The sequence below is a fragment of the Oncorhynchus mykiss genome, chromosome 20 (genome assembly GCF_013265735.2).
Source record: "Oncorhynchus mykiss isolate Arlee chromosome 20, USDA_OmykA_1.1, whole genome shotgun sequence".
NCBI lineage: Eukaryota > Metazoa > Chordata > Actinopteri > Salmoniformes > Salmonidae > Oncorhynchus > Oncorhynchus mykiss.
Genome location: NC_048584.1, coordinates 19568300 through 19584700, shown reverse-complemented (window position 1 = coordinate 19584700; position 16401 = coordinate 19568300). Strand labels below are relative to the sequence as shown.

General features: G+C 39.0%; 1 protein-coding gene across 2 annotated transcripts; it reads right to left on the bottom strand.

Annotated features, from left to right (window-relative positions):
* Positions 1-775: 775 nt before the first annotated feature.
* Positions 776-15729, bottom strand: LOC110499141 (syntaxin-4). Of its 2 annotated transcripts, XM_021576074.2 has the most exons (12): positions 15698-15729; positions 15474-15553; positions 15023-15127; positions 14560-14659; positions 10519-10593; positions 10348-10418; positions 10144-10252; positions 9889-9962; positions 2619-2756; positions 2226-2336; positions 2049-2135; positions 776-1908 (listed from the first exon to the last, which is right to left on the bottom strand). In XM_021576074.2, the coding sequence occupies exons 2-11, from the start codon at positions 15501-15503 to the stop codon at positions 2058-2060; spliced, it is 891 nt and encodes a 296-aa protein (XP_021431749.1). In that variant the 5' UTR covers positions 15504-15553; positions 15698-15729; the 3' UTR covers positions 776-1908; positions 2049-2057. The 2 variants fall into 2 exon arrangements, with proteins under 2 accessions (XP_021431749.1, XP_021431748.1); XM_021576073.2 differs by lacking the exon at positions 15698-15729 and having other exon boundaries at positions 15474-15687.
* Positions 15730-16401: the final 672 nt, after the last annotated feature.

Here is a 16401-nt window from a genome sequence, read left to right as displayed (position 1 = left end):
TACTGAACAAAAATATAAATGCAACCTGCAGAGTTACGTAAGTTAATCAGTCAATTGAAATTCATTAGGCCCTAATTTATGGATTTCACATCATGGCATACTCATTTGGCAGCCAGGCCCAGCCAATCAGAATGAGTTCTTTCCCCACAAGGGCTTTATTACAGACAGAAGTACCCACACACGATGCTGCAGGTGAAGAAGCCGGAAGTGGAGGTCCTGGGCTGGTCTGTGGTTGTGAGGCCAGTTGGACGTACTGCCAAATGATCTAAAACAACGGAGGCAGTTTAGGGTAGGGAAATTAACTTTGAATTATCTGGTGGACATTCCTGCAGTCAGCATGCCAATTGCACGCTCCCTCAACTTGAGACATCGTGTTGTGACAAAACTGTGCCTTTTATTGGCCTCGGCACAAGGTGCACCTTAAATGGAACATGCTGTTTAATTAGCTTCTTGAAATGCACACCTGTCAGGTGGATTAATTATCTTGGCAAAGGAGGGATATAAACAAATTGTGCACAATTTGAGAAGCTTTTTGTGCTTATGGAACATTTCTGGGATTTTTTATTTTAGCACATGGGACCAACACTTTATATTTTTGTTCAGTGTACCATAAATCTTTGCCCGTCAGGGATTTGCTTTTGTAGCCATGTCTTTAGTACATCAATCTGATGGCTATTGAGAACATATACAGTACTAGAAAATGTTACATTTTAAATGCGCAAGGTTTCCCTCAGAGAATATGCAGCAGTAGCAGAAACAAAGGCACGGAGACAAGCCATACTCTGCTAACTTTAATCTGGGCAACAGTTAAACCCATTTCATTTTTTTAAATTAAAATTGCTGAACGTTTGATACAAAATTCAACAGCCACATAATATACAGTAACAATGTACTTCACTGCTCTCCTCACTCATCCCGTTTCTCCCTTCGCCAAATACTGTACAAGTATTTAGCTCCTCTTGTCACTTCATAGGGAGGAGCTAGTCGGCACAGAGAATTAAGGCTAGGGTAAAGTACCATGGCTGATCTCTTTACGGTTTGAAAAACAAATCTGATAAAATGGTTAGAGTTCTTGAAGCAGAAGCGCATTGAATAATTACAGAACAGATTCCATCCCTTCTTTAAAATAAGGTAGTGCGCTACTATACTCCATGATCTCAGACAGAGCCCTTAGATGTCTGCAAACACAAGAAAATGTTAATTAGGGGGAAAAAGGCACCATAACTATAAGGGTTCCTATTACTGTGGCAAGACTAAACATAGCAGCTTCCATAATATTAAAATTATAAATAAATACTGAAGTGAATAGGACATGCTTAGACCACATTCTCCTAATGGGAGAGACATTTCAAGTGCCAATTCTTTATAAAAGAGTCACATGGAACTCATTTCAGATACCTTTCAAATTTGATAACGGCACGTCTTAATTACTCACCAAATAATAAATTGGCGATATACAATTATATTATTCTAGATCTGCATTTAAAAACAAGAAGCCATAAGCGCTTAATGTTTTTTTCCCGCTTTGTACTAATACAAGACTAATACAATAAGAATCACTTTAGCGCTTTAGTTTTCCTGAGCAAATCCGATCAGCACCTTGTCAGTGTCGGTTCAAATACTGCATTCTTCCTTGGGGACACGTATGGGTCCAACAAGTTGAGTAAGTAACGGAGTTGTCCACACTTTCATTTAGAGTGGGCACCACAGAGAGCCCAAAAAAACTTCAGCATTGCCTTTTGCTGAAAGTGGGGCAGTTAACGTATGAGCATGAGAGACAATGGCTGTTTGTGCATGTGTGCCTCCCGGTCTGTGCCAGGGTATCGATAGTTAAGAGGTCAGTGATATCAATAAGACAGGACTTCTCTTCAAGGTCCCAGGGCAGAAGTGGGTTAGAGGAAGATGACACTGCAAGGAAGAATTTCAAAAAAGTACAAAATAAGTTGATTGAATACATTGACCTAATCAATAAATGGTTCATAGTTTTGTATTTTTTAGTAAATTAATGTTGAAATATGGCCATTTTTGCTAACTACAAGAGAACTCACATCAGGATCTCAGGAGAAGCTGATAGCCAATGAGATTGCTAAAATGAGGAGGAGAATGGCACAGCATAATGCAATCCATATCTTCTTCTGTAGAGGAAGAGAGCGATAGAAAGGTAGTATCAATGTTCATTAGCTAACCTGTCCAATAATTGGCACAACCTGAACATTAATTCCTACCTTGCGTGCTTTGTTTTGGTAGGTGGCAGCCTTCGCAGTGTCTGCCACTGCCTTTTCCACATAGTTAGTTGAATTGATGATGTTGGCTTCAATGCGGTTGACCATCTCCCCCTGCATAACAGAACAACAGTTTGTCAATTCAGCAAACGCTTCACTAAAAGGTATTTTGCCAACCAACTTTCTCAGTAACAAGTCTCCAAAGCCCATTTCTCCTTCCTCCCCAAAGTGTGTGCACTTGTACTGGTGTGGGAAATAGAATTTGAAAAATGGATTCTGCCCATGCTTGCACCAATCCAAAGCTTTTAAACCTTTGACAGGGAGTTAACAAGTGCACACTTGGGTAAGAAAGGTAACAGGGCTCCAGTTTGTCCTCCTGGGGTGTGACAGTCTTACCTGAGCCTCCACCTCCATGGCCAGGTACCGGAACATGTCATGCAGGTCCTTAATGCTCCTTTCCAGTTTAAGGATCTCGTCATGCCGGGACTCAATCTCATTCAGTGCCTGCTTAGTGGCTTTAGCGTCGATCAGGATCTACAGGAAGGAGAGAGTAAATGTTACAATCACGTTCTTTAGAGCCTGACAAAATGTCTGAGAAATGACGACAAGTGTCTATTTAACTGCTCATAAAACTTAACACATCTAGTCAAGAGAACATCAACTACGCTTGAACTGAAACAGCTATAGTCACACTCTAAAGCAAGGGTGGCCAAAGGGTTCCATCTATGGGGTTCTCTTTCACAACTATGGTGACTATACAGATTTCTAAGAATGTCCCCAGACACAGGCATTGCAATGAGTGCTTACCAAATCCAAACCTGTAGTCCAATGCAAGCAAACAAGAGTGTCTTAAAACAAAATGTAATTTTACTCCCAAGTGCCTTCAGAAAGTATTCAACCCCCTTGACTTTTTCCACATTGTGTTGTTACGAAGTTGGATTGATCGGTCATTTTTTTTGTCAAAGATTTACACAAAACTCTGTTCAGTGGAAGAAGAATTAATTTTAAAAAGAAATGAAACAATATATCTTGAGTAGATGAATATTCAACCCCTGAGTGTTAGAATCACCTTTGGCAGCAATTACAGCTGTGTCTTTTTGGGTTCGTCTCTAAAAGCTTTGCACACCTGGACCGTACAATATTAGCCGTAAAAAATAAATTAAAAAAAAGTAAATTTTTAAGCTCTGTCAAGTTGGTTGTTGATCATTGCCAGACAGCCATTTTCAAGTCTTGCCGTATATTTTCAAGCCAATTTAAGTTAAAACTTTAACTAGGCCACTCAGGAACATTGAATGCAGTCTTGGTAAGCAACTCGAGTCCAGTGTATGTATAGTTGGCCTTCTGTTTTAGGTTATTGTCCTGCTGAAAGGTGTATTTGTCCCCCAGTCTCTGTTGGAAAGTAGACAATCAGGTTGTCCACTAGGATTTTGCCTGTGCTTAGCTCTATTCATTTTATTTTTATCCTGAAAAACTAGTCCTTATCGATGACAATTACACCTCTAACATCATGCAGCCACCACCATGCATGAAAATATGAATAGTGGTAGACCGTATTGTGTTGGATTTGCCCCTAGCAAATGTATAAAAGACAAAAGCTTTGTTTTGTTTCTTTGCCACATTTTTTGCAATATTACTTAAGTTCTTTATTGCAAACAGAATTAATGTTTTTGAATATTTGTATTTTGTACAGGATTCCTTCTTTTCACTGTCATTTAGGTTAATATTGTAGAGTAACTACAATGTTGTTGATCCATACTCAAGTTCTCCTAAAAAAAAAAAAATCACTGTTGGTGAAATCCCTAAGCGGTTTCCTTCCTCTCTAGCAACTAAGTTAGGAAGTATGCCTGTATATTTGTAGTGTCTGGGTGTATTAATACACAATTAGTGATGTGCAGTTCGCTAACGATTCATTCTTTTTGACCTACTCTTCACTGACTCAAGTCATGATTTGTTTTTCTGAGTGATTTGTTCATTTTAGTTGGATGTTTGACCTAACTTACTATTGCTGGCCGCAACGAGTCCAACAGCAGGATTAATAGACGCTCCTCCGGCTCAGCAGCTCCAGAGACATGCGCCGACCACCAACTGTCTATCATAAGCACGCAGGTAAATACTTCCCTACCAAGCAAAAGAGCAGTAACTACACATTGTCAAAAATTAGTTAGACATTTTTGATACATGCTTTATCAGGTGGACAAATATCCTGCCTCCACTGTGTTGAGAAAATTGGGCTCATTTCTGCAGTAACTGGAAAAAGTGGCAGTGAAACCAGGGACAAAAAGCAGTAACTGAAAAAAGTGGCAGTGAAACCAGGGACAAAAAAGCAGTAACTGGAAAAAGTGGCAGTGAAACCAGGGACAAAAAGCAGTAACTGGAAAAAGTGGCAGTGAAACCAGGGACAAAAAAGCAGTAACTGGAAAAAGTGGCAGTGAAACCAGGGACAAAAAAGCAGTAACTGGAAAAAGTGGCAGTGAAACCAGGGACAAAAAAGCAGTAACTGGAAAAAGTGGCAGTGAAACCAGGGACAAAAAGCAGTAACTGGAAAAAGTGGCAGTGAAACCAGGGACAAAAAGCAGTAACTGGAAAAAGTGGCAGTGAAACCAGGGACAAAAAGCAGTAACTGGAAAAAGTGGCAGTGAAACCAGGGACAAAAAGCAGTAAACTGGAAAAAGTGGCTGTGAAACCAGGGACAAAAAGCAGTAACTGGAAAAAGTGGCAGTGAAACCAGGGACAAAAAAGCAGTAACTGGAAAAACTTTACTGAGCTTTGGGCTGCAGCTTCTATGGTTTACCTTTGTATTATTGATTAATACTTGTATCAGCAAAAAACAAACTATATGAAACGAACAGCCGCATACAAATAAATCTATGAACAAGTTTGTGCAATAAAAAAACAAAACAATGGAAACCAGTGTATTCCAGTGGGTATACAAAGCAAGAAGGCAGTAACTGCCATCTAGGGTCAGAGGTCAATATGAATAAAAATGTCCTCATGTTAAAACCTGTTTACGATATTGGTTCCCAATTGGGAATCAACCCTCCCACGTGCAGCTGAAACGGTGGCGCATGGAACGCAAAAATATTCTTACAAATATTTAACCTCCACACATTAACAAGTCCAATAGCTCAAATGAAAGATAAACATCTTGTTCATCTAGCCAGCAAGTCAGATTTCTAAAATGTTTTACGGCGAAAACATAGCACATATATATGTAAACCACCACCAGACACAGCTCATTTCAATAGCCAAAACATGCAATCAACAAACGCAGGATTAAAAAATAAATCGCTCACTAACCTTTTGAAAATCTTCATCAGATGACAGTAATATGACATATTACACAGTACATATATTTTTTTTTCAATAATATGCCATTTATATCCATAAATGTCCATTTACAGTGAGTTCACCTTCAGAAATTACTCAAAAATGCCCTCAGGAAATCTATGTAGCGCGGCAAGATAACGTAAATAGACATCATAAACTTTGACTAAATATACATGTTCTACATATAGTTAGAAAGATACACTGCTTCTTTATGCAACCGCTGTGTTAGATTTATTTTTAACGTTACAGAAATCGCACACTATTCCATATTGTGAGACAGCGCTCAGTTCCAGGCTACATTTCCACGTAATGTTGGAGTCAACAGAAACACAGATTTAAGCATAAATATTCCCTTACCTTCGATGGTCTTCGTTCAGAATGTTCTGGAAGGCTTCATACTTACCCAATACATCGTTTGGTTTCAAGTCTTGCGTCTTTGTATTAGCTACTGCTAATAACATCAGCTGAAATGCACCCAAAACGTCCTCTGGTCCGGATAAGTTGCGCATCAAAACTTCAAAATTACACATTATATGTCGACTAAACAGGTCAAACTAAGTGCAGAAGCAAGCTTTATGATGTTTTAGACGTGCAAAACAAACTTCAATTCAATCGGCCATCGTCTGCCCTTCTCTTGAGTGCTGGAAACAAAGGAATGGCTGTGACCAATTCGCGCCCATACGCACAGCCTATTCTCTCGTGGCACGCACTAATTTCACTCCCATAGGGTCAATTCTCGCGCGATTTGAACGGTTTGAAGCTCTAATGAAAGAGGACATCTAGCGGAAGAGATAGAAAGTGTCCGCAGAATCATAGCTGGTTGGGAAGGGTGGGGGCCATGACGTCAAAGTTGCTCCAACTTTCATGGCCACAAAAACTAGTTTGGAAGAATGCCTGCCCTGTGAGTTCTGCTATACTTACAGACATAATTCCAACGGTTTTAGAATCTTTAGAGTGTTTTCTATCCAATAATAATTTTTATTTGCATATATTAACAATTTTTGAAATATTTTTTTTCCAGTTTACTAGGGGTACCCAATCTCTCCAAAGGGGGCGTATGTCTGCCATATCCTCAACAGGTTTTAAGACAACAGAACCACATCTAATGATCTGACTACAACTCATTTGGCTGGACAATTAAACTATAAAGCCATTTTTCTGAGTTCCACTCTATGAGCAGTTACTGCTCTTTTACTTGTGTTGGGTTCTAACTTCTAACTTGAAATATCCTTATTCATGTTACCATATTATAACTGAGTGTATGGAAATCTACTGAGTGAGAAAGGGTAGTGCAGAAAGATTACATTCTGTCAGAACATGTTATTGTTAAATCTCATGTATCCTATAGAGAGAAGGGCAACGGTCTGGTTTCAGTCACAGATAAAGTAGGACAGACGTGAGTTAGCGAGGAATTCTGGACGAGGTCAGGTCAGATGAAGTGAGAACGAACAGTCGTCACTTGAGTTCCTGCCGAGCAACAAAAATGTATTGGCTGTCTAAATGTGCAAGGAAGAGACTCAGCCTAGAAGGAGGGTATAAATATACAGTACCAGTCAAAAGTTTGGACACAGCTACTCACTCAAGTGTTTTTATTTATTTTTACTATTTTCTACATTGTAGAATAATAGTGAAGACATAAACTATTAAATAACACGTATGGAATCATGTAGTAACCAAAAAAGTGTTAAATGAAAATATTTTACATTTGAGATTCTTAGCCACCCTTTGCCCTAATGCCAAGAGTGCACAAAGCTGTCATCCTCTCAACCAGCTTCATGAGGTAGTCACCTGGAATGCATTTCAATTAACAAGTGTGTCTTGTTAAAAGTTCATTTGTGGAATTTTTTTCCTTAATGTGTTTGAGCCAATCAGTTGTGTTAAGGTAGGGGTGGTATACAGAAGATAGCCCTATTTGGTAAAAGACCCAGCCCATATTATGGCAAGAACAGCTCAAATAAGCAAAGATAAATGACAGTCCATCAGTACTTTAAGACCTGAAGGTCAGTCAATCCAGAAAATGTCAAGAACTTTTCAAGTTTCTTCAAGTGCAGTCGCAAAAACCATCAAGCGCTATGATGAAACTGGTTCTCATGAGGAACGCCACAGGAAAGGAAGACCCAGAGTTACATCTGCTGCAGAGGATAAGTTCATTAGAGTTACCAGCCTCAGAAATTGCAGCCCAAATAAATGCTAAAGTAACAGACACATCTCAACTTTTCAGAGGACACTGAGTGAAATCAGGCTTTCATGGTTGAATTGCTGCAAAGAAACCACTACAAAAAGGACACCAATAAGAAGAAACACGAGCAATGGCCATCAGACCGGTGGAAATCTGTTCTTTTGAGATTTTTGGTTCCAACTGCCTTGTCTTTGTGAGACGCAGAGTAGGTGAACAGATGATCTCTGCATGTGTGGTTCTCACCATGAAGGAGGAGGTGTGATGGTGCTTTGCTGGTGACACTATCTGTGATTTATTTAGAATTCAAGGCACACTTAATCAGCATGGTTATCACAGCATTCTGCAGCAATACACCATCCCATCCGGTTTGCACGTGGGACTATCATTTGTTATTCAACAGGACAATGACCCAAAACACACCTCCAGGCTGTGTAAGGGCTATTTGACAAAAGAGTGATAGAGTGCTGCATCAGATGAGCTGGCCTCCACAATCACCCGACCTTAACCCAATTGAGATGGTTTGGGATGAGTTGGAGCGCAGAGTGAAGGAAAAGCAGCCAACAAGTGCTTAGCATATGTGGGAACTCCTTCAAGAATGTTGGAAAAGCATTCCTCATGAAGCTGGTTGAGAGAATGCCAAGAGTGTGCAAAGCTGTCATCAAGGCAAAGGGTGGCTACTTTGAAGAATCTAAAATATATTCATTTAACACTTTTTTGGTTACTACATGATTCCATGTGTTATTTTATAGTTTTGATGTCTTCCCTATTATTTATTATACAATGTAGAAAATAGTAAAAATAAAAACCCGTAGGTGTGTCCAAACTTTTGACTGGTACTGTATGTGCTTGTGTAAACATGTCTTTGTCTTTTCAGCTGTTTCACTCAGTGGATGAATAAACTTGGTTTGGGCTTTGACTTGTCCGTTAGTTTGTCAGGACCTAACACTTGGTAGGGCAGAATAGATCATGAGCATAGGGAAGAAAAATACATGTTTAGAACTGATAACTGATCACATGGTGCAAGAATGATCGCAATTAATTGATTATTGAATATTACGATGGACACAGCTTTGTAGAACCAAAACATACATAGCCTTTGCTCAACAACCTCGACCTCCAGAATGAATAGTTTGGGAGGGGGGGCTGCAGCTTGCGAACGACATTGTGCTCATCTCCATCACGGACGGCGGTCAAGCAATGCATTCTGCCAAGAGTCGTTCACAATCTCATCCAGTTACAGCCACAACTAGACCTCGTTACAAACGTATCAATGCATCTTATTTGTTATGCCTAGCAATCAAACAAATGCAGGCTACATTGTTTAAAGCACACATTTACAAGTCTGTCACAAATGACAGCTCCAATAAGCTCCCCATGGTGAACGAGACGGTTGTAAGACTCTTTCGAGTTTTCAGTTCCATTGTTTGCCAGTAGGGGGTTCTGCATGCTCTGGGCATTACTGACTCAAATTAACATAATCAGTCTAAAGATTTGTTCTTTTGACTGAACGAGTTGAAAATATCTGAGTCAGTAAAAACAGCCAAACTTCTCATCACTATCCAAAGCGTAATTAATAACTTCACCATTCTCAAAGGGTTATTCAGTGTCTGAGTGACCTTACAGATAATTGTATGTGTAGGGTACAGAGATGGGCAAGTCATTCAAAAGTCCATGCAACTTATGTGACTTGTTAAGCACATTTCACTTTAAATTATTTAAGCTTGCCATAAAAAAGGGAATGAATACTTATTGACTTAAGACGTTTCAGTTTAAAAAAAATAATTTGTAAACATTTCTAATAATACAATTCCACTGGCATTATGGGGAATTGTGTGTATATCAGTGATACAAAATCTCAATTCAATCAATTTTAAACTCAAGCTGTAACGTGGAAAAACACAAAGGGGGTTGAATACTTTCTGAAGGCACTGTATATGCATTTGTCTTTGTCCCAAACACTAAAGAGCTTAACTAGACAATGTAATTTCTATGTTTTTTGGTCATTCTGCTATATCAGAAAAACACAGAGCCTGAAAAGTCATAGTTAACAGAAAATTACCCAACAAAAAAAGGAAGAGAACAATGTTGTGGGATTGCCAGCAGGTGGTTTCATCGTGAATCATGAATTGTGGTTCATTTAAGTCAGTCAGTCATACTCACATTCTGTGTGAAAACATCAGTCTGTCCACTTTCAAGCATACCGTCCAACTCCTCATCTGTAACATTGGTGCCCGCTGGAGGGATATAACAACAGTTGATGCTTTTGGGTATATTTCATTTTCACATGAAATCCCCTTTGTAGATGAACTTCTACATTGTAGTCTTGAATTCAAAAGATAAAAATCCATGGTGTTGAAATCACTTTCTGATCAGCAGTATGTTAACAGTAACAGATGCACAGAACAACAGCATTACTTATTCTGAGCTGCCTTTGTATCCTCTCCACGTTGCGATCTCTGTAGGAAGCCTGGATGGTGTTACAGTGGTCCATCAACTCCACAAACTCTCGAGACAAGACACCATGCTAGAGAAAGAGAGAGATGGAAGTGTTAAATTAATGTCAGCCTACAGTATATTGGATTTACAATCAAGACTTTATTAATTATATAGAAGCCTCACTTGTGCTCTCTGCATCCTTAGGTTTATGGGAACGTATTTCCCATCATCATCCCCTTTTTTGGGTTCAATGGCTGTAAAAATAAATAAATAACAATCGGTTGGATATTTCTGTATTCAGGTATGAATCATTAGTCAATATCTCACCATATAATTTCAGTTTAGGATACTCACTGTTCAGTTTCTTCTGGATCTGCATTGCCATTGTTTTGATCTCTTCCCGAAGGGTTTGGAGTTCCCTTTTCATACCTGAACAACAAAGAAACGTTACGACCTCACCTTTTATTTACTGTCAACAGGCAGAGTAACAAATCCCTCAGCCTGTAGGGCTGATAATGGTACCTATAATGGTACCTAATAGTACGCTTAGCAATAACTGCTTTATCACCAAAAAGGAAAAATGCCCTTCAAACAGAGACACTTTTTAGTACAATGTGTCCCTTCTGACAAGACATGGAGGTTCAGTGATCAATTTCGCGACAGCTCACATTACATAAGGGTATTTCCATGTAAAAAGCTCCATGAGCAATAGCATTAGAAGCTCATAACGGCAGATCAAATTTGGTGTAAAATGAAAGCAAAGAGTCTATATTTCTGAGAAGTTAATGCTTTCTACATATTTCAACCATTTTCCCATCCTAAAAATGATGAATAAGCAAAGGCTTTGATGTCTGGTCAAACAGATGGAAAAGGGTTCTTACATCTATCTAGCAGAAAAACTTAGAAGGTATTAGAAATACATCAAAGCACAATAATGTTGAAGTCCCCTACCAACTAATATCAACATTTATATTTAGTTTTGCAAACTGATCTGGCTTCTGTAGGTTTAAGAAATATTGCCTACTGTCTTGTCTTTCCGTTACCAAAAAACCCATTGATCACTGATATATTTTCTAATTAAATTAAAGTTCACAGAAGTAAAAAAGGTACACCTACCAATTAGTTATAAGCAGTAATACATGAGGCCATGTGTTATGACATTTTTTTATCGGGAGGCAAAGCCACTCAGGTGTATTTCTGCTGTTATACAACAGTTTACCAGCATGAACAACAAGATTCTTTCCCAAACCATACATTTTCCAACAAAATGTGAGGTTACATTCACTAACACTGCTTGTAAAGTGCAATTAGCGGCATTCTCTGGTCGTTAGTTCGATTTGTATTGACTGCCATGTAACGCGAATCTACCCAAGTGCTGGTTGATAGTTCCAGAACTTTGGAGGTTGCTATGGCAAACAAAAATGGTTGCTATGGAGGCTCTTACCGTTGCTAGCTAGCCAACACAGCTAACAAAGGAACCCAAACCAGCAGTGCGCGAGCGCCATCGTGCGCTATCGTGCATAAATGTATTTTGTCCCCCTGCACCAAACGCAATCACGGCACGCAGGTTAAAATATCAAAAAAGCATTAAAAAATATCAAAAAGCATTAAACATGTATGGCAATTTAGCTAGTTAGCTTGCACTTGCTAGCTAATTTGTCCTATTTAGCTAGCTTGCTGTTGCTAGCTAATTTGTCCTGGGATATAAACATTGAGTTGTTATTCTACCTGAACAACAAGGTCCTCTACTCCGACAAATTAATCCACACATAAAACGGCCAACCGAATCGTTTCTAGTCATCTCTCCTCCTTCCAGGCCTTTTCATCGTTGAACTTATATAGTGATCGCATCTAAACGTTCATAGTATTACCACGACTACCGGCAAAACAGTTTGTCTTTCAATCACCCATGGGTAAACCAATGAGGAGATGGGAGAGGCATGACTTTCAGCGTGATCTGCGTCAGAAATAGAAAGGACTTCTATTTTAGCCCTTGGCAACGCTGACGCTTGTTGGCGCGCGCGAGCAGTGTGGGTGAAATAATTGAATAACATAGATTTCAAAATGTATTGTGGGACGCTCACGCACGCGACGTGTCCGGTCTGGTCAGCATGTCGGCTGGAAAGACTGCAAACTAACTGCGTTTCGTTTTACTTATTCATTTCTTTACATTTTTTTGTGTATCCATACAAATGATGCTGAAAATCTGCCTGTCTGTATTGCAACAAATGTCAGAGATAATGTCTTGATGCTTTTTACAGTGGAGATCAAGTTTCTAAATTGCATGACTGAGCCGATGAGATCACTGGATCTGTAAATGTAATAGTAGTGTGATGCTAGGTAATGACAAATGATGGCACTTTTTATGAATGTTGTTTAGTATATCATGGGCAGGATAGACTAACAATGGGAAATTCAAACCACCTGTTGTATAAAATGTTTTAATAAATCATAAACCAAATTCTTATCAGTTAAGTTATTAAAAAAGTGGCATTCTGTTACCAAATCGACCAAAAAAATCTAACAATGACTGCAACTGAATTAGCTACAGTGAGAATTCATAGTATTTTATTTAACAAGGCAAATCAGTTACGAACAATTTCTTATTTTACAATAACGGACTACCCCGGCCTAACCCTCCCTGGACGACGCTGGGTCAATCATGCGCCACCCTATGGGACTCCCAATCACGGCCAGTTGTGATACAGCCTGGGATCGAACCAGGGTCTGTAGTGACATCTCTAGCGCTGAAATGCAGTGCCTTAGATCGCTGCGCCATTCGGTAGGGTTGTTCCATGTCATATCATCAAGCCATGACACCCACCATCTCAGATTGTTCTGATATCATTTCTGTAGTTAGAAAACAGATACGATTAGCATTCCTGCAACAATATTTTATTGAAATATAATTTAAACTCTGAAAAATTAAGCTAATTGATAGGACCCAAATTGGCTATTTTAATTTATAGGATTCACATAATATTAAATAAATACAGTAGTGCCTAACATCTGATTTGGACCAAACTTTTTTCTAAAAGTAGCTAGGTTTCTATCCAATTGGCGACAGATTGTCATGCGAATATTCTAAAATCAGCATAAATAAAATATGCGCATTTCCCCACCAATGGTGCGTTTCCACCAAACTGACTTGTTGCGGATAAAAATCTGTATGTGATGACATAGCGCACACAAAATGTCAATTTTCAATTAAGTTTTCATGTACCGAATAAAAATCTAAAGTTCAATGTGTTTCCATCACATTTTCAATTCTACCGATAGTTGTGCCACAAAAAGCAAATGTGCCTACCGGTCTTGCCGCGTGCGCTCTAGCCAGCTCGCAGATACAGTGCGGGTAGGTTAGTCTGCATGAGATTATTTTTGTCAAAAAGGCAGTCAAGCATCAAATCACCATGTCACCAGAATAAGACCCTTGAAATCTATTGGAAAAGAGCATCAAGCTAATCACAGTGCACTTTCACCACTGTGAATTTCATCATTTATTTCACCTGTAGCCTAATAAATTGCATGCTTTCCCAGGTCATAGTGGGTGAACCATGCACCATATCATCTCGTGACTCCAATTTTACTTCAATAGGATGGTTATTATATCAATATTTGCGCATAAAATGGTGTTTCTGCCATTTCTCACATAATTAATTTTACCAATATAAAAAGATCCATTTGTCGAACGGACAAAATAACCTGTTGCCATTTATAAAATTGCACCGGAACTTCCTGTTTCCATCACAGATCTATCTACCTGTTACCAAACTTAACATCTGCACTGTTTTTTGAGTAAATGTGTTTTTGTTCCTTGTGCATTGAGTTGTATGGTTTGTTTAACTTGGTAACTTGGTATACATTTAAAGTAAAAAAATCTGAGTCTCAGTGTCATTCTGTGGGTGGGTATAATTTGTGGAACGTTCCAACAGGAATCTGTTCCAAAAACATTGTAAAGTACAAGGTTTCCAACAAACAACGCATACAAAGTAGAATGATCAATTCACCTAGCTAATTAGCTGCCGAATAGGCATCAACCCACCACATAGATTATTCTTAATGTTTGTCCATAGGCTAACAGAGTGAAGACAGACATTTTTCAGAATAAACGTGTTGAGTGACAAACTTAATGAAATTGCCCACTCCCTACCCGGTATCTTATTCTGCCGCTATACAACTTTGTATGCGTTGTTGGCAACCTTGTTATTTACAAAGTTTCGAGAACAGATTCCTGTTGGAACGTTCCACAAATCATACCCAACCTCATTCTGTTACCGTGGAAATGCAATATTCTATGCATATCATATAATAACTCCTACATATATTACCACCATGCCATATATTTACATACAGCATATTATGTATATATTCGTGTGTTAGTGTTGCTCTACTGACCGTCCTCTGGCAGTGCCACACCCAACACTGTCTTCTGTTTGTTCTCAAGGTCAGAGACCACCTTTTTAAGCATCTCCATTACCCCTCGAATCTCTAGGACCTGATGAGAAGGGATAAACAGGCTGGTAAATTTAATAGAAGCTAAACTGTGAACTAGTTTTTTTGGGGCACTAAGACCAGGAGACAAATTCCGCATCACCCTGTGTGTCACTGACGAGATGACTGTGTTCGCATAACATGTACATTGGGCATACAGAAAAGCTACTGATTTTGACTTGGCATTATTTCGGCCAGATCACATTAGAATGATAGTTTATGTTGGCACAACAAACTGTTCCTGTGCTTGGCATCCACAAGCCAAGATAAAAGTACTGCAGAGTAGCATAACATTGAAACTGACATCAAGTCACCATAAAAATGCAAACAGATGTCTCAACACCTGAATCAATTTGCATGATTTCACCTTCTTGAAAAAAGCATCATTCTCCTTCTCTTCCTTCACTGTAGAAATCCCCGGTTTGACCATAAGGGCCCTGCCCTCTTCATCCTCGTCTGACGCCTCTGCGGTCTGGTGTGTGAGGGAGAGAGAATAGGGAAAGAATGGACACATTCATCACGTCATTAACAGGTAAATCCAACATGCAACACATATTAAGTGCGGCATTGAACTTTCAATACACTTTTAGCCACTGGCCCATCCTTGGTTCTAGACTCTTAATTATGCTAACTTAGCTAGATATCCGAGGAGTACAAAAAACTAGCTAGGTTCCCCAATTAAAATCAATGTAGCTAGCACTAATAGCTAACAGATAAAGAATACCCTATGAAATAGCTACAAATTCTGCATTTGACGTCTATATTCATTGATATTGGTTAGTATAAGTTAGCTAGCCTGTTTTTCTTTTTACACTCACATTGCCAAGTTCCTTAGTTCGGTCCCGCATTTCCTCTCAGTCCAAATGCAATGAATTAACGAAGATACTATTACGATATCCTATATCAAGGTAAATATTTGTTTAATCACATGGGCAATAAAACACACAAAGTTTGTCATTCAACAAGTAAACTGCTACCACAGATATAAAACATATTTGCTGCTACTTCCTCTTCAGCTAGTATTTCAGAGAAAAATAGTTACCATTAGAACACACGCCACCTATCGTACTGTAGTTTAATATAGGTAATTGACGGCGCATGCGTGTTTTTTTTTATACTTTCGAACTAGCCACTGCGTAATGTTGCCCTCTGCTGTAAACACGATCATATTTATAATTCATTTGCGCTTAATTTTAACCTATTTAATCCCATCAGTCACAATAGTGACCGAAAAAAACCGTTCCCAGTTATAAGCCTCTAAAACGTTTACTGAATGATATATTGATGCATTTCTAGCGAATATTAAAATAATAAAGGGTCTCAATGAAATATGTGCAGTGCCACATGTTTGTACATTTTGTACATTTTCACATGACCAGAGCTGTTTACTTCCTGGTTGCACCATGAGACGATGATGGCTGCATCACAGCTCCCCCAAAAAAGGTTAGGGGCCTGTTGCACAAAACTAGGATAAGGGATTAAGCCAGGATATCTTGGTGATCCTGGCTCAATTGATCCGTAATCCGGTTGCACTAAAGATGGATAGGGGGCAGGAGGATATGTTATGGTATAAATTACCATGGAGATTTATTCTGTGGAGCTAGCCTGCTCCAGACCAGGCTAAATTCCAGGATCTATTTAATCTCATCCCTAATGTCAGTCAGCAGTCACCACAAATGGAAACCAATAGTTATTTCACTGCTCACTATACATTGTTATCACATATAACTAGACCCACTGTTATTT

Bases quoted from the DNA above. Each gene is read 5' to 3' on its own strand.
- LOC110499141 (XM_021576074.2), bottom strand. From the start codon at position 15,503: ATGCGGGACCGAACTAAGGAACTTGGCAAT. The intron at 14,660-15,022 runs GTGAAATCATGC...CCTTCTCATCAG, and splicing joins ATGATGCTTTTTTCAAGAAG to GTCCTAGAGATTCGAGGGGT. The intron at 2,757-9,888 runs GTGAGTATGACT...TCCTTCCTGTAG, and splicing joins CTGATGTTTTCACACAGAAT to ATCCTGATCGACGCTAAAGC.